The sequence below is a fragment of the Centruroides vittatus genome, unplaced genomic scaffold, assembly GCF_030686945.1.
Source record: "Centruroides vittatus isolate TY-2023 unplaced genomic scaffold, ASM3068694v2 contig_375, whole genome shotgun sequence".
NCBI lineage: Eukaryota > Metazoa > Arthropoda > Arachnida > Scorpiones > Buthidae > Centruroides > Centruroides vittatus.
Genome location: NW_027122197.1, coordinates 1,792,928 through 1,812,155, shown reverse-complemented (window position 1 = coordinate 1,812,155; position 19,228 = coordinate 1,792,928). Strand labels below are relative to the sequence as shown.

The window sequence follows — 19,228 nt, the reverse complement described above, 5'->3', positions numbered from 1 at the left end:
ATTGAGTTCAAACTTCATTAAGTCGCCTATACAAGGTAGGAGGAATTTATCTGTCCGTTACACATGGTAGACAGTTTAAAATGGATCAGCTCGAGAAATTAAGGAAAAAACGCACTTTGATAAGAGCAAGTGTGACGAGATTAATTAGTAAAGTCGATAGTCTAGTTGAAAGCGACGATAGAGAGACAGGAACCTTTCTAGAAATACTACATCAGTTTAGTCGAAAGGAAGAGTCGTTGAGAACGTTAAACGGGCAGATTGAGGGCCTCATTACTAGCCCAACTGACTATTACACTGAGATAGTCAATAGTGAAGAATATGAGGACAAAATTATAAGTTGTAAATTTAAGATCCAGTCTCGTATTAAACGATTAGAAGCAGATTCGTCCATCGTTATGGTGAGTCAGGCTCCCGTAGGTCGAAATAACTCCGCTAATATTAAATTGCCAGAGATTCCTCTACCGAAATTCTCTGGAAAATATGAAGAATGGAGTAACTTTAAAATGCAATTTGATAATATCATTTCGTCAAGCGAGCAACTATCGGCTGAACAGAAACTATTATTTGAAAGCTGCTTTCATAGGGGAAGCTAAGAGTTTAGAAATGAAACAATGAAGCGAATGAATCATTTAACAAGCGTTACAAGAGAGGTATGAAAACAAGAAATTAATAGTAGAAACCCATGTTAATGCAATTCTGGACTCTGTTAAACTAGCTTATGAGTCAGCAAGGGGTTTGAGGAACTTAATTGATATTGTCAATCGGAATATGCGAGCTCTAAAAGTCCTGGGATATGAAAGGAATGAGCTCTCCGATACCTTAATTCTAAACATTGTACTTCAGAAACTGGATAAGGAGACTCTAAAACAGTACGAGTTCAGTATTAGTTTGAATGACGTTCCTAAGCTAGATAATTTGATTTCATTTTTGGAAAAGCGTTCTCAGGTTGGTTGGTTGGTTGATTCTTGTTTTTTGGCACAAGAACCATATAGGCTAAGCTGCTCCAGGTCAAATGATAAATAAATTTAAACAAGACAAATCAATAAACAAATGATACAAATTACGTACTAAACATAAATAATAAACAGAATAAAATAAATAAATTGTTGTATATATTTGTTGTTGTTTGTTTATTTATCTATTTAATTTAAGTAAAAAACAAAATAAATAAAACTATATAATAAATAAATAATCAAATGACTTTCAGAAAGTCCAGTAGATTGTCCAGACTTCACCTCTGGCCCAAAATCTCTGACAGATTTGTATTTCGAAAATACTGTTTACGCGACCTCTCAAAGACAGAGCAATTGCACAGTATGTGTTTTACACTAAGAGGGTACTTACAATACCGAAATACAGGCTGGTCATCACCCTTCAAAAGGTATTGATGAGTCAGTCGAGTATGTCCGATTCTCAAACGCGTAAGAATAACCTCAGATCTCCTGCCATACAGTTTCTTCTGTGTCCAATTTTCTATGATAAGTTTGATCTCGTGTAGTTTATTGTGGACTTGTTCGTTCCACACATTTTGCCATCTCTCTGCTAGTCGTTTTTTAACAACAGCCAGCTCCTTCAATAAACATTGTATGCTGAGAAGGACTTGCTGACTTTGCAGCTGCGTCAGCTTCTTCATTTCCCCTTATACCTACGTGGCCTGGGACCCAACAAAATTTTATAGAGAAATTAATCGCAATAAGATGACAAATCAGTTAAAGAATTTGTCATCACTATTGAGTGAGAACTAGGTTCACACGAGATCAAAGCCTGAAGTGCACTGACTGAGTCAGTGTAAATCACGCAGCAACGATGACCTTTTCTATTTATATACTTTACTGCAGAGTTGCAGGCTATTTACCTAGCCTTAAAGATGGAAGAATTCGGAGCTATTTGTTCTGCCACAATTTCATTCTGGCAAACAAAGGCTAAGCCAACATAGTCATCCGATTTGAATCCATCGGTGTATATAAAAATTAAATTCCAGTCACGATGTTGAATTTCTGCAAAGTGCTGTCTATAGTCTGGTGTAGTTTCTTTTGGAAACTGCTTTAAGCTTAAATCAACATTTATCACAGGAATTGACCAAGGTGATATATTATCGACCTCGGCCTGTGAAATGTTGCTTGTGTCCAGGTCAATCGTGCTGCTTAGATTCTCCATACTTATGTCGAATGTAGGTACACTACTTGGACGAGCTGGAAATAATCTTTTCAGCTGAGTATCTGAACGATCACCTAACAAGTTTATTCTGATATCTCTGTTTAATGTAATAGGAGAAAACAGTTGTTCTCTCTTAAGAGATAGTGGAGGCTCATGAGCATCCACATACAAACTTTGTACAGGAGAAGTTCGAAATGCACCAGTGCACAAACGCAATGCTTGATGGTGGATTGGATCCAGCATCCGAAGAGTAGATTCTCGCGCAGAGCCATAAACAACACACCCATAATCCAGCTTAGAGCGAACGAGGGCTCTATAAATCCTGAGCATAGAACATTTGTCTGCTCCCCAGGATGAGCAGCATAATACCTTTAAAAGGTTCAGAGATTTTAAACATCTACTCTTCAAATTGCGCAAGTGTGGTAAGAACGTCAATTTATGGTCAAACACGACACCCAAAAATTTTGCTTCGTTGACCATTGGGATTTTAACCCCATTTAGGTGAATTTCAGGGTCCAGGTGCAAACCACGCCTTCGGCAAAAGTGGATGCACGAGGTCTTCTCTACGTTAAAACTGAAACCATTGGTCTTGGACCAATTGTCTATGCGATTTAAGGAGGTTTGCAGTTGTCTTTCAATAAAACCCATGTTAGTAGACTGACAGGAAATCTGAAAGTCATCCACATACAGAGAGTGTTTCACACTGGGAGGAAGACAGTTAGTTATACTGTTAATTTTTATTAGGAACAGAGTTACACTCAAAATAGAACCTTGAGGAACACCCTCTTCTTGTGTGAAAGGCCTAGACAAAGTGTTGCCCATCCTGACTTGGAATCTTCGATTCTGCAGGAAGTTTTTTATAAAAATTGGCAAATTACCCCGCAATCCGAATTTGTGCAGATCACGGAGTATCCCGTATCGCCAACAGCGATCGTAGGCCTTCTCTATATCGAAAAACACAGACACTAAGTGCTGTCGTCTAATAAACGCTTCGCGTATAGATGTTTCAAGGTTTACTAAATTGTCTGTGGTACTTCTGTTCCTACGAAATCCACTCTGATGTGGTGAAAAGTAGTTCTTTTCCTCTAGGAGGAACATCAGGCGTCTGTTTACCATTCTCTCGAAAAGTTTGCAGAGACAACTAGTCAGAGAAATTGGTCTATAATTAGAGGGATTCTTGCAGTCTTTACCTGGCTTGGGAATGGGAATAATGATAGATAGCCTCCAAGAGTCAGGAAAAGTACATTCTGTCCATATTCTGTTGAACAGATTCAGAAGGTTACTAAGGGAATTGTCTGACAGATTTTTAATCATGCTGTAATGGATTTTATCCGGCCTACAGCAGTATTCCCCGAGCGAGAGATTGCAGTACATAGTTCTATTCTGCTGAATGGCACATTATATTCCTCATCAGATGGGGAGTGGAAGTTTAGATATTGTTTTTCACTTTGGACTTTATAAGCCTGGAAATCCCTTGTATACATAATATTGCTGGATGAAGACGAAAATGTTTCACCCAACAAATCAGCAATACCTTTTATGTCACTGATTATTGTGCCATTACTTTCCAGCATGGACAGAGAGTGAGAAGCATATTTTCCATTAATTTTATGGATTTTATCCCAGACTGCTTTTGAGCTGGTGGAAGATGTTATGCTAGAAACATACTTCCTCCAAGAGTCCCTTTGGCTTTGCCTTCTTATTTTTCTGGCATTAGCCTTTGCTTTCTTAAAAGCAACCAAATTGTTAGCAGTGGGGTATCTTCTGAAAATCCCCCATGCTTTCTTTTGCTTTTTAAATGCTGCCTCGCAATTTTGATCCCACCATGGTTTCGGATGTTTTGGATATCTGGTTGACGTTTTCCCCATTGTTTTTTCGGCTGCCTGAATAATACTGGAAGTGACAACTTCGACTGCATCATTGATATCGGCAGTATTGACCATTTCCTCAGTGATATTAGCCAAAGAAGAAAATGCAGGCCAATCTGCCGTTTCAAATTTCCAGCGTGGTGGACGGGCTGTTTCACAGCTTCCTCTGCCTCTATATTTTAAAAATATTGGAAAGTGGTCACTGGAAAGTGGATTAGATCCAACCTCCCATGTAAACGCTGAAAACAGATTTGGACTAGCTAATGTCAAATCAATGGCAGTAAATGTTCTTGTTGGGGCGTGGAAGTATGTCACTTCTCCAGTATTAAATAAATACAGTTGGTGATTGCCTATAAATCTCTCAATGGCCCTGCCTCGACGGTTAATGTCGGGACTGCCCCACATTGGATTGTGGCCATTGAAATCACCAAGTAGAATAAACGGAGTCGGCAGTTGTTCAACCAAGTCATCCAATTCATTTTCATTGACTCTGACATCTGGTGGCAAGTATATGGAACAAACTGTGACAGTTACTCCAATTGAAATTCTGACTGCCACAGCTTGCAGTTCTGTTCTTATTTGTACTGGTAAGGAAGGGATGCGGTTTGAAACCAGTACAGCCACACCTCCACTAGCGCGGGTGTGGCTATCATCATCCTTACGGTAAAGATCAAATCCTTTTAAAGAAATTCTTTCTCCAGGTTTTAGATGTGTTTCCTGGAGTGCCACGCAGAGAGATGAGGTAGAGTATGTCAGGTGTTTAACGTCAGAGAAGTTGTTGCGGAAACCACGACAGTTCCATTGGATTATTTTATAATCCATTATGTGTTTGAGGTAGCATTCTTTGCGAGGGTATCCCTCTTTAATTTAACAGGGGGTCTCTCTTTTGGAGGTGACTTTGGTTTCGTAACCTCCGTATTAGGCTCTTCGTCAGATATGTCAGAAAACTCACTCACAGATTGAGCTTCTGATTTTTTTGAAACTTTAGAGAGGGCTGCTTTCAGTCTTTGTTTGTTAAGTGGGTTCTTACTGGCTTTTTTAGAACCCACATTTCTGGTTGTTACCCCTGATTTACTTACAGAGGTTTTAGTCTTTGTGATCTCCTTTTCTTCTGATTGTGTAGAAGGGATCAATAAGCATCTTGCATGGCGGGTAAAAGATTCGCTTGGGAATACAGAAATATCTGTTTGAACCCCACGTGTCGTAGTAGATTTCAACACGGCAGCAAATGTCTTTTGTTGCATAGGTGCACTTGGAGTGACCATGCGACGAGCCTCTGGATATGATATGTTTTTCTCAGTTTTTATCCGTTGAATTTCTTTTTCTCTTTGCCATGCAGGGCATTTCCGGGAGTAGGAAGGATGGGCATCTTTGCAGTTCACACAGTGTGGAGTACTTTTACATTCAGTACTGTCGTGACCTTCAGTTCCACACTGTGCACATAAGCTTTTGCCTCGGCAAGACGTCTGAGAATGTCCAAATCGCTGGCATTTAAAGCAACGCAGCGGATTTGGAATATACGGACGAACTGCACAGCGCAGATACCCGGCTGTAACAAAGGATGGCAATGCAGGGTTGTTAAACGTGAGGATTAAATGTTTTGTGGGTATCAACTTGCCGTCTCGGCGTATCGAAATGCGTCGAACGGAAGTGACACCTTGGTCTGAGAGGCCGATCTGAATGTCTGATTCGTCTTCAGACATTAAGTCAAACTCAGATATCACACCTCGAGATGAGTTCAAACTTACGTGTGGTGTGACCGAAATTGCCATGTCTCCAAGAGTCTTCATTGACAAAAGCTTTACTGTTTGTTGAGGAGAGGCTGTTTCTACTAGTAGATCCCCTGACCTCAATTTTTGCGTTTTTTTTAAATGCCCGATGGTTGATTCAAATAGCTTTTGAATCAAAAAAGGAGAACACTTAGCAAGGGGTTTTTCTCCAGTTGCATGTACTATTAAGTAAGCGGGTTGGCTGGAGGTCTGGTTCTTTGTCGCTTGTTTGTTGTTTTTAGGATCCATATTTAAGAATTAATATTCAGCTCCTAGTGACCCCACCCACCATGGAGTCCAACAAGGGGATGCCGTCACATGGGAGACTCCCATAGACCGTCACACCAGGGTTTCCCAGGAGCTATACCCTCACAATGCAGTCAAGAAGAGCACATCTTGTCTGACGTGTCTGCCCGGTCTGCATCGATCGGTTGACTCCAAGCCGAGGTCAACAATGACTCAACGACCAGCCGATTGACTCAAACGGAGCCTGATTTGAGCCTCCCGTTTATCCGAAGCAGGGGCCAAAGTAGTGTGTTGGGGACGGTATGTTGCCCCTCAACTACCAGGATCCCCCTTTCCGGCATACGGGTCACCACGCACGGCAAACACGTGGGTGGGCGTTCAGATCCCAGCGATGGTAAAGAAGAGTTTCTAAACCATCTCTGGGAGGTCCCCTCACCACGGACAGGAACCCACATCGAGGGGTTTACGTAGTGTCACTTAGACTGTGTGTGTGTGCGTGCGCTGAAGTCTGGAGGAAAACTGACCGCAATCCAAGGAAAACTTTGACCTAGAGGACCGACCCAGATCAGGAGGTATGACCCAAATTCATGTAAACTGTCCCTCTGCGGATCCGAACTTAGGGGACAGTCGCACGCCTCTTTCGTAATTGTAACGTTAGACAATAAATAATAACAACAACAATTTATTTAGGCTATGTCCTTTATTCGGGTATCGTCACTGCCGCTCTATTGTCGGACCCCTCCACTTCCTCCACTCGCGTGACCCATCCGAACCGCCATCTTGATGTGGGCAGGTCTAACGGACCTGTTAGCCGAGAAAGGGAGGAACGACTATACGCGACTCGAATATACGAATAACCCACATACGCGACTATGTATTATTATTATGATTATTATTATTTTGTTGTCTCGATTCCTTTTTTGTATGTATCAGGTTTTCTTGGATTGTACCATGTCGCGTGTATTTTTGTTATGGGTGCATTCACTTTTTACTAGCTAGCAAGCTCGCCAAGCTTACACCTAGCTCAGCCTGACGTCATACTAGCACGCTCGTAAAAGTATACACAAAATGGCTTGCAATGGCAGCATCCTGATTAGTGTCAGCGGCTGTAGCAATAATTTCACAACTACACTCTCTAGATTCAGAGTCTGAAGACGATGATCTGTTGCTAGAATGTGCAATATCTGCAGTAGAAGCTGAGGCGAATTCATCCAGTGATGAGAACAGCAAGTCAGTTGAGAAAGTAAAAGGATATGTTGAGTACACCGTGCCAAGATACCGATCGAAGGATTTTCAAGAACATTTTCGATTAAACAGAACAACTGTGGACATTTTAATGTCAAAATTAGCACCCTTACTTAATAACAAACCGAATTCAAGAGGACGATGTCCATTGACGGTGGAGAAAAAAATATTGTGCAGTCTCTACCTGAACGGAGCTTGATTCGATAACAAGTAAAGTACAGATCTATATTGTTAATTGAGATTCATGTTAATAGTGGTTAAAATTAACAAAATGTATATACATTTTTGAATTAAAACTATACAGAATTTTTAAATAAAACTTTGGTACTTTGTTAACTTAAATTCTGTTTTATAGTATAAATATGTTTAAAGTTTCAACTTTTAACATCATCACAAATTTTGTAAATTCTTGATTTTTTTTGTATCAATAAAATATAACTACACCAAATTTTTATATTTTAAAGGTAATACATACAGAAGCTAAAAATAGTACAACTAACATTAAATACGCCTGTTTGCATAAAATTACAGTTTGTCCCTCTTAATTTATAACCTATTGGAGAAGAAATGACTTTTTTAGGACTTTTTGATAATTTTTAGATGTTTGTCAGTTAAAATCCCTAAATTTGATAAACCATTAAATCCAAAACAGCCCCACACTATAACAGAACACCACCTTGTTGACTGTTGAAAAACTGCACTTGTCTTTCCTAATACTATACCAGTAATTAGGCCATACAAATTAAATTTTTTTTTTCATTACTGTAAAGGACTAAGCTATTGGTCATTCCACAGCATGTGACCTTTAGTCTACTGCATTCTTGCCAATTTTGTTACTGATGATTTTTTATCAAGGCATAAAATTTCACACGTGGAGCTACTGAAATTCTTTGACTAACAGTGCTTGCTTTTTGATGTTTTTAATCCACTTTCACACAAAATTTGAGAAGCTAATTTATTCTGTTGTGATGCAAAATGCACAGTTCTATCTCTACCACTTTGACATATGATTTTGGCCCTTCATTAATCAATGTTTAGAAGGTATTAGTGATGATTTTCCCAAAATTTTATAAATTTCAGGAGTAGTTCTGCTTATTAAAACTGCAAGTTCCTTGACACAACAGCCTCCTGCTTTTAATTTCCATATTCATGTAATTTCTTCCATACTAAACTCTCTCTCCATGTGAAATTTTGAAAAGTTTTGATTTAGTATTTAAATTACTACTTTATAACCGTTTTACTTTGTTGTCATTATAAAAATAAATGACATCACATAAGTTTCTTATGCTTCAAATTTTGCAATTTTGTTTTATCATCTATATATTTTAATCATTATATTAATAATTTAACAACAAATTTTGAATTTTCAAAAATCAGTGTAAAATAATTTGCATAGACAAATGAAATCATCTCTTGAATTCCTAACCTAACCTAAGTGTGGCTATAATTAATTAACAGACTATAATGCTGTTAATAATTTGTATATAATGCAATACACTAATATACAGGGTGGGCCAATGAAAACGAAACGGCAGAGTGTTCGAGTTCGTCCAAGCAAATCACTCGGACAGGTCGATTTTATTCTCGAGAGGTCATCTTTTGCAATAAAGTTTTTGTGATTATGAATACAACAGACAATAAATGAGTTTTTAAAATTTTTTGTTTTGTATTAATTAAACAAACATTTATTTCGAAAAAATGTTTGTTTAATTAATATTCAGATTCGCAAAAACTTTATTGCATAAGATGTCCCCTCGAAAATAAAATCGACCTGTCCGAGCGATTTGCTTGGACGAACACAAACACTCTGCTGTTTCGTTTTTGTGGGCCCACCCTGTATATGTATATACAATACTATGTAGCAACTTAACATGCATTTTCATTTTCAGGTTAGCTGCGGATCATTTTAACATATGCAGACGAACAGCATGGAAAATACTGCATGACTTTTCTTCAGCACTTTTGGACTTAAATAAAAGAGAAGGCATACTTTCTTGGCCAAACCAAAAACAGGCATTCAAAACAAGTGAATATTATACAAAAAAGTTCGGTTTTCCTGGAGTGATTGGAGTTGTAGATGGTAAGCATATGGCTATTAAAGCCCCCAGGAATGACCATTCATCCTATTATAATAGGAAACAATTTTATTCAATTATTCTCCAGGCTGTATGCAACGAGAAGTTGCTATTCACGGACTGTTATGCAGGAGAGGCGGGATCAGTTCATGATGCCCGTGCCTATCGTCGATCCACATTAGCTAGGCGAATTGATGAAGGTATAAAATTTCCGGTAGACACTCACCTCCTCGGTGATGCAGCCTATCCTTTAAATAAATATTTATTAACACCATACCGAGACAATGGCCATTTAACTGAAATTCAATCATATTTCAACACCAAGCTTTCGAAATGTAGAAGCTCAATTGAAAGAGCATTTGGGTTGTTTGTTGGTCGGTTTAGACGCTTCGAACTTCTTGATATGCATCGACTGGACTTAATGGTAATGTTAATTATGGCAGGATGCATTCTCCACAACTTTTCTATCTTACAAGAAGATGAAACCAGTATTGAAGAGGAAAGGCTAGTTGGAGTGCCAGAAGTACCGGTAATTGAAAATGTCCAAGCAAGAAGAGATGCACAAAATAAACGTAATGATTTGGCAAACATTCTTTTTGCAAGGCGAATACAGCATTAATGACATACATAATACATATAAAAAAGAAATGCTAAAAATGTAACTTTCTATAATGTAACAATATATGATATATATACAGACAAAATAAGTAATTAAGGTATAGTACATCCAAAAGTTTACATCAAAAATATTAAAAACAAGTTTTTGTTTACTTTATACAGTCCATTAAAGATCGACAAACACATATAAAGATGAAAAAAAACACTTGCGGTTTGATAAAGGTTTAATGCAGTTTGTGGGTTGTTACACAAGAACAAGAAGAAAAAAAAAACAATATGGCTGACGCCCTCGGCCGTTACTTGGCTGTTACAAAAAACTCTCGTCTCCAAACGTTTTTAAATCATCATTTTTTATTCTCACAAAAAATACGGTTGCACTCGAGGCGGCAACATCCCGGCCCGTGTTGAAGTAATACTTCAATAAACAATGTTAAACATTAAATTTAAATTTAACAATTACAACAGAAATGACGTGTGTAGGTCACCAAGGAGAATCACATTTTCTTTCTAGATGGATGGTAACAGGCACAATTTGGTTATGCTTCTCTTAACCCTTCGTCACGCGCCTAGTGCCGATTCCACACCAATCGATTTTTAATTAGTTTGTGTAAAAATTCTAATTGTCCGAAAAATCTGAAAAAATTATTACCTGTCTAATTTTTCTTCAATTTTATGATGCGCTATTCATTTTTTGCTTAAAGCGTTCCGTTATTTTTAATTAATTATTGGTGCCAAATCGGCACTATGGCGCGCGTTATCTCGGATTTCAATTTTCAAATTTCCCGCCAGTCGTTGTTACTAAAAATAGCCGCAGCGGTGGCGCGCGCGCGCTTCTTTGTTTATAATCGCGTTATTGTAAAGTGAATTACTTCTAATAAACTGAAATTTGATCAGAAATAATTTAAATTTTTCCATTGGTATTTTTAAATGTTTTTATAAAGTTTTATGACATCATCACATTTCTCTAAGTGAAAGTAAACAATTTGTTAGCCATTTTACTATCAGCTGATAGAAAGGGGAGTTTTTGAAAACAAAGTAATAAAGCGATTAGTAGTTTCTTCTTTTTGACAGTTGAGGACTAGCGAGACTATTATTTTTGCTAGAAAAAACAAGCTTTACTACTCTGAGGTTAAAAATAATACAATTTCGTGAAATTTAACAAATCTGATGTCAATAAATAAAATTATTTATAGTGAGTTGATGTTTTTTAAGTTTAATTTTTGCATTTACAAATCAAATTACAGAAAATATAATAAAAATTTCATTTTTTATTACACCAACGAGTATTTTATTCTGTTAGATAGTAGAGAAATCGAGGATGTAATGACATTTTTATGACCATCACGCGATTGTTTTTTCTTCTCCCCGGCCATGCTGTTTTTGCGTTTTATATAAATTTTGTCATTGATACAAGCGTCCAAGTCGAAGTTCAATCTTTCTGTTTGACATTTAACACCTATGATCAAGTCACACCTGCGACTTACGTTGTTTATTTCGTACCTTCACGACATATTGATGTTACACAGTCCTTTTTCTAGAGAAATTTTTCTATTTCTCTTACGTTTTGCGAGGTATTTGGACCCTGTCTGGAATCTCACATGTACAATAGTACACATTTCAATAGACGATATAAAAAATCGCTTGTAAAATACATATGAACTATGCACATAAAAATGTAGCATCGAAAATGTTAAGTTTTATAAAATACATTTTTTCCCCTATATTTTGTCTTTCATGAATTGGAATATTCTTTTATTGCTGTTGGTTTAATACTTATAGATCATATGGGTTTTATGAGGGTTTTTTTTTTGTTTGCCGTCTTTTCAAATATGTATTATTGTTCTAAGAATGTAAATAAACTTTCAAATAAATGGTATAACTCTAGTACCTGTCTTCAGATGAATCCAGAAATGGAATGTTTTAAAATTTTCAATTTTTGCCGTAAAAACACTGAATGATAGGTAAAATAATAATTATAATTACTTAAATAAATAAAAATTTTATTGGAACTACTGTCATAAAACTTCGTAAGATGATACCAAACTACAAATAAATAAAATAAATCAATCTCCTGACAAATTGTATTTTTTTGAATTAAAACTTCGATTCCCAAACAAGGTTAGGCTTGGTCTAGGGCAGTAATTATTGAGTCACGTGACAGAAAAGGAAGCTTACAAAAAATTTACCAAATAAGGAACCCTATTCACATATTTCCATATTTGGTAAATTTTAGTCCTCTTCCTTCTCTGTCACGTGACTTTTTACTCTGATACTATATAAGTGCAGTTTTTTCGCATTAGCTCGTCATTGTTTTTGTTGCTGTTGTTGGTTTCGAGTATAGTTCTTCTTTTTTACGATTGTGTTAAAACAGCGCTATGGATAAAAGTAATTTTTACTTGCTTTCATCTTCGGAGATAACAGAGATGATTGAAGATGATGATGATGTTTTTTCTTCGGAGGAAGAGGATGATATTTTGGAGCAGCGAAAATCGGACTCTGAATCTGAACAATCTTGTTCAGACCTAGACGAGGTTAGTACTTCTGGTTCATTTTTTATGGGTAAAGACCGTGTAACTAGGTGGAATAAGGAAATGCCCCTTCAAACTCAGAGGAGAGGAAAAGAAAATATTATAACTCATTTGCCTGGCCCAAATGGAAGAGCAAAGTTCGTCAAAACACCTTCGGAATGCTGGAAGTTATTTTTTGATGACGATATATTAAATCATATTGTCGAAAATACAAATAAGTATATAGAGAGAATAAAAGAAAAATTTAGCCGCGAGCGTGATGCCATCTCAACAAATATTTGTGAAATAAAAGCTTTTATAGGAATATTGTTTGCATGTGCGGTGATGAAATTAAATACAGTAAATTTACGAGATATTTGGACCTCCGATGGTTTCGGAATAGAAATTATAAAACCTGTGATGTCAGAGAAAAGATTTAGTTTTCTAATAAGAGCGTTAAGATTTGACGATAAAGCTACTAGAAATGATCGTCGTAATACTGACAAACTCGCTGCGGTGCGAGATTTTTTTGAGAAATTTGTTACTAATTGCCAAAAGAATTATTGCCCATCGGAATATTTAACTATAGACGAGATGTTGGAGGCATTTAAGGGCAGATGCCAATTCCGGCAATATATTCCAAGCAAGCCGTCAAAATATGGGATAAAAATTTTTGCCTTGACAGATTCAAGGACTTTTTATAGTAGCAACTTAGAAGTATATGCGGGAATGCAACCGCAGGGCCAATATTTCACAAGTAATTCTCCTAAAGATGTTGTGTTAAGATTATGTAAACCCGTAGCAGGCTCTAAAAGGAATATAACATTTGATAATTGGTTTACGAGTTACGAACTTGCATTAAAATTATTAGACATAAAGCTGACGTCAGTCGGTACTTTAAAAAAAAATAAAAGAGAAATACCGCCAGAGTTCATTACTTCGAGAAACAGAACTGTATTCAGTAGCATGTTTGGATTCCAAAAAAAGTGTACTTTAGTTTCATATTCTCCCAAAAGAAATAAAGTAACTCTCTTACTATCAACTTTACACCACAACAATAGCATTGATTCTTCAACCGAGGAAAAAAACAAACCCGAAATAGTAACGTTTTACAATCTTACAAAGGGAGGCGTCGACGTTGTTGATAAACTGGCGTCACGTTATAATTGCGCAAGATACTGCCGATGCTGGCCCCTTGTTATTTTTTATAGTTTGCTAAATATTTCGGCCGTAAATTCTCATGTCATTTATTATCTGAATAATAAACTTCCACAAAATCAACGCAGAAGACACTTCATGAAACTGCTATCGATCGAACTAATGACTCCGCAATTAAAATTACGTGCACAAAAAGAAACTTTACCCAGAAACATTAGAACGGCAGCCCTTCAATTCTCTAAGTTGCAACATGAAACATCAGAATCGGAATCAGAATCAACAACAGCATCAACAGGGACATCACCGGCATCCACATCTGCAGCATCAACATCACGGAAGCGATCATCTTGTTCTGATTGCGGTTATAAAAAGGGCAGAAAGACGACAAATAAATGTTTTCAATGTAATAAATACATTTGTGGTGAGCACTCACATAATTTATGTAAGTCATGTATAGAAAGTTCAGAAAGAACAATAGAATTAGAAAGTTAATACTATATGAACGTATTCATTTTTTATATTACCTATTTTTCTGTATTTCTTTTATTTTCTGGGTTAGGCATAAGGGGTTACTTTCAGTGACTTGCAAACAGGACCTTTTGAATAGTGTCCAACAAATGAACGATATTTATAGATATATATATCAATAAAAGTTGTTTATTTGTTGAATACTGCATCTAAAAAATCCTGTTTGCAAGTCACTGAAAGCAACCCCTTATGCCTAACCCAGAAAATAAAAAATTAACTTTTTTTGCATACGTTAATTATAATTCTTGCAATACAAGATGTACATAAAATTTTAGCATTGTATAATGTAAAATGTATAAACGAATAATAGAAATGAATAATATTTAAATGTATAAATAAATGATATATAACATAATTTTTTGTATTACCAATTTATGCTGTTTATCTTAATTATTATTTATATAAATCTTGTATTGAAAGTAGAATTGATGTATAAAACATTTTGGTATTGTATAAACATTTTTTTCTATTATATTTTTGTTCCGTTTTTTTTATTTTTTAAATACACTCAGTAATTAATATATATTATTCCTATATAAATTTATTAATTATAACAAACATACACTATTTAATATTATATTAAAATAACACTCTCTAATTAACATCTGAAATGAAGAAGTAATTGAATCGAGTCCTACCACCATCTTAAGTAACGCGCGACAGTAATTAATTGATTCTGAGCGCGTCGCGTTGCATCAATTTAAATAATTTATAAAAATTAAAATTATAATTATGTTCACAAAATAATTGACGATATCTGTTCGCAATAGTATTGTAAAACACACTGTACTGATAGTTTAACATTTCTGATAACTTTTAATAAATATTTGAATTTTCGTATATTTTATATATAAAAATCTAAGAAAAAAACATAAATGTGTAAATCTTAATAAAAAAAATATCTGCAACTTCATAACACATATAAGTATGAGAATCCATCAAAAAAAGATAGTTAATAATAATTAAAATCGAGAAAAAAAATAAAACTTTCAAGGTAAGGTAATTTCTGTGGTAAAATGTGAGGTAAGCGATCACGTGATGCCCGTCTCCCCATCTTCAGTAACCAAAACGGACGAGGTTGAAATAAAAGCCTAATCACCAGTAGAACTAAAAACAAACATCGGCGCGTGCCTAGAGCAATAAACTTGAACGGGAGCGAAGATGAAACACGACACTTTGTAATTTATGCTAATTACCTTCTAATATTAAAAAATTAAAATCATCAATAAATTATGATGAAATTAAAACTTTTTTGACTGAATTCGATTACAAACATATTAATAAACTGGATTAAAGTAAAAATACCCGTTTTTCGACGCTAAATTTTTATTAATTAATTTTTTAATTTGGTGCCGATTTGACCGAGCGCGCGTGATTTCGATTTGACTGCACACGCGCGTGATGAAGGGTTAAAAACACCTTGAAAGGTGTTCACCAGAACAACTCTCGCCTTCCCATCGGGTCCTTTGATAACTTCCTGTATGCGGCCCATCAACCAACTTCCGGGTGGGAGGTTTTCATCCTTTAAGATGACCATTGAGTCTGGTGTTATATTATCCTTCTGAAATTGCCACTTATGTCGGGCCTGTAGGTTGTTTAGGTAGTCCAATTTCCATTTACGCCATATAACTTGAACAAATTTAGTTAACAATTTGCCATTGAGACAAATAGTTATCTGGTTTACTGGTGAGATCTGACTCCGGTAGTCTAGTCAGAGGTCTTCCGATAAGAAAGTGTCCCGGAGTTAGAACTTGAAAGTCGCTTGGATCAGAGGACATAGGAGTGAGCGGTCGGCTATTCAAAATTCCTTCTATCTGTGTGGTAATAGTTATAAACTGCTCTATAGTTACCCACGGTTCTTTTTAGGTGATGTTTAAAGGACTTCACTCCTGCTTCCCAAAGGCCACCAAAATTTGGTGATCTGGGCAGTATGAACTTCCAAGTGACCTCCTCGCTGGCGAGATAATCAGCTGAACTGTCAGGAGGTGTTTTTACGTAGTTATGTAGGCGTTTCAACTCCGCACTGGCACCTACAAAATTTGTGGCATTATCTGTCCAAATTGACGCACTTTTACTCCTTGTGCTAAAAAATCTTTTCAAGGTTGCTATCATTGCCTCAGTTGTTAGGTCGGTAACTACTTCAAAATGAATTGCCCTAGTCACAAGGCAAACAAAGATTGCGACGTAGCACTTCTGATAGGTGCCCTTTCTTTGTCCCTTATATTTAATAAGAAAGGGACCACAAAAATCAATCCCTACATGTTTAAAGGGGAAACTTGGAGTTATTCGCTCTGAAGGAAAATTTCCTAGGATATGTTCCATGACTTTGGGTTTATTTCTAAAGCAAACGAGGCACTCATGTACCACCCTTCTGGCCAGGTTTCTTCCACTTAGAGGCCAGAATTCTTGTCTGACGAGGTAAAGTAAAGTCTGTGAACCAACATGCAAATTTTTCAGATAATAATATCTCATAATCAAGTGGGTTAACTTGTGATTTTTAGGAAGCAGAATTAGAAACTTTTTATCAAATGATAAATTTGAATTGCTCAATCTACCGCCGACTCTCATTAGACCCTGTTTATCTAGAAATGGATGTAATCTACTTAATTGACCCTTCGTAAGATTCCTTCCCATTTGCAATGTTTTTATTTCCTCGGTTGGTTGGTTGGTCAAAGTTTATTGGCACAAGGGCCACATAGGCCAAGCTGCGCCACAACTTATGGTATATATATGTACATAAATAACAATAAAAATGAACAAAACAAAAAACAAAAACCAAAAACAAAAATATACAACAGTTAAACTGTGTATAACAACAAGATGTATATGGATATAAATAAATAAATAATTAAATTTCTTTATAAATATTTGTAACTTTTAGAAAGTTCAATAATTTATCAACATTTGGCCTCTGGCCCAAAATCTCGTTAAAACTTGCATTTCCAAAATGCTGCCTACGAATCCGTTCAGAGGCGATGCAATTGCTCAGTATGTGCTTAACACTTACATTACAGTTGCAATACTGACATACAGGCTGGTCATCACCCTTCAAAAGGTATTGATGAGTCAGTCGAGTATGTCCAATTCTCAAACGAGTAAGAATGACCTCAGATCTCCTGTCATAAGGTTTCTTCTGTGTCCAATTTTCTATCACAGGTTTGATCTCGTGTAGTTTATTGTGGACTTGTGCGTTCCACACATTTTGCCATCTCTCCTCTAGTCGTTTTTTAACAACTAGCTTCAAGTCACCTCCTTCAATATGCATTGTATGCTGAGAAGGACTTGCTGACTTTGCAGCTGCGTCAGCTTCTTCATTCCCTCTTATACCTACATGGCCTGGGACCCAACAAAATTTTATAGAGAAATTCCTCGCAAAAAGATGGCAAATCAGCTTACGAATTTTAATCACTATGGAGTGAAAACTAGGTTCATACGAGATCAAAGCCTGAAGTGCACTAACTGAGTCAGTGTAAATCACGCAGCAACGATGACCTTTCCTATTTATATACTTTAGGGCTAAATAAATAGCCTGCAACTCCGCAGTAAAAATGGAAGAATTCGGTGCTATTTGTTCTGCCACGATTTCATCCTGGCAAACAAAGGCTAAGCCAACATAGTCATCCGATTTAGATCCATCGGTGTATATAGGAATTAAATTCCTGTCACGATGTTGAATTTCTGCGAAGTGCTGTCTATAAACGTAGTCTGGGGTGGTTTCTTTTAGAAACTGCTTTAAGCTTAAATCAACGTTTATCACAGGAATTGACCAAGGTGATATATTATCGACCTCGACCTGCAAAATGTTGCTTGTGTCCAGGTCAATCGTGCTGCTTACATTCTCCATTCTTATGTCAAATGTAGGGACACTACTTGGGCGAGCTGCAAATAATCTCCTCAGCTGACTATCTGAACAATCAGCTAAAAGTTTATTTTGAGATCTCTGTTTAATGTAATAAAAAAGAGACAACTGTTCTCTCCTAAGAGATAGTGGAGGCTCATGAGCATCCACATACAAACTTTGTACAGGAGAAGTTCGAAATGCACCAGTGCACAAACGCAATGCTTGATGGTGGATTGGATCCAGCATCCGAAGAGTAGATTCACGTGTAGAGCCATACACAACGCATCCATAGTCCAGCTTAGAGCGAACAAGGGCCCTATAAATCCTGAGCATAGAACATTTGTCTGCTCCCCAGGATGAGCAGCACAATACCTTTAACAGGTTTAAAGCTTTTAAACATCTACTCTTCAAATTGCGCAAGTGTGGTAAGAACGTCAATTTATGGTCAAACACGACACCCAAAAATTTTGCTTCGTTGACCATTGGGATTTTAACCCCATTTAGGTGAATTTCAGGATCCAGGTGCAAACCACGCCTTCGGCAAAAGTGGATGCACGAGGTCTTCTCTACGTTAAAACTGAAACCATTGGTCTTGGACCAATTGTCTATTCGATTTAAGGAGGTTTGCAGTTGTCTCTCAATAAAACCCATGTTACTAGACTGACAGGAAATCTGAAAGTCATCCACATACAGAGAGTGTTTCACACTGGGAGGGAGACAGTTAGTTATACTGTTAATTTTTATTAGGAACAGAGTTACACTCAAAATAGAACCTTGAGGGACACCCTCTTCTTGTGTGAAAGGCCTAGACAAAGTGTTGCCCATCCTGACTTGGAATCTTCGATTCTGTAGGAAGTTTTTTATAAAAATTGGCAAATTACCCCGCAATCCGAATTTGTGCAGATCACGGAGTATCCCATATCGCCAGCAGCGATCATAGGCCTTCTCTATATCAAAAAACACAGACACTAAGTGCTGTCGTCTAACAAACGCTTCGCGAATGGATGTTTCAAGATTTAGTAAATTATCTGTTGTACTTCTGTTCCTACGAAATCCACTCTGATGTAGTGAAAAGTAGTTCTTTTCCTCTAAGAGGAACATCAGGCGTCTGTTTACCATTCTCTCGAAAAGTTTGCACAGACAACTAGTCAAAGAAATTGGTCTGTAATTAGAGGGATTCTTGCGGTCTTTACCTGGTTTGGGTATGGGAATAATA

The 19,228-nt window shown here is 36.7% G+C and overlaps 1 protein-coding gene and 1 long non-coding RNA gene across 2 annotated transcripts in view; one reads left to right on the top strand and one right to left on the bottom strand.

The window, feature by feature from the left end:
• Positions 1–5,825: 5,825 nt before the first annotated feature.
• Positions 5,826–19,228, bottom strand: part of LOC136975573 (uncharacterized) — a 31,518-nt gene continuing 18,115 nt past the window's right edge. Inside the window, exon 2 of the long non-coding RNA XR_010880800.1 lies at positions 5,826–5,873. This is a non-coding gene — a long non-coding RNA (uncharacterized lncRNA). The remainder of the gene's footprint in view (positions 5,874–19,228) is intronic.
• Positions 7,109–9,979, top strand: LOC136975585 (putative nuclease HARBI1). The gene is made up of 3 exons (XM_067270670.1): positions 7,109–7,115; positions 7,180–7,456; positions 9,175–9,979. Exons 1-3 carry the CDS (start codon positions 7,109–7,111, stop codon positions 9,977–9,979), a joined length of 1,089 nt encoding a protein of 362 aa, XP_067126771.1.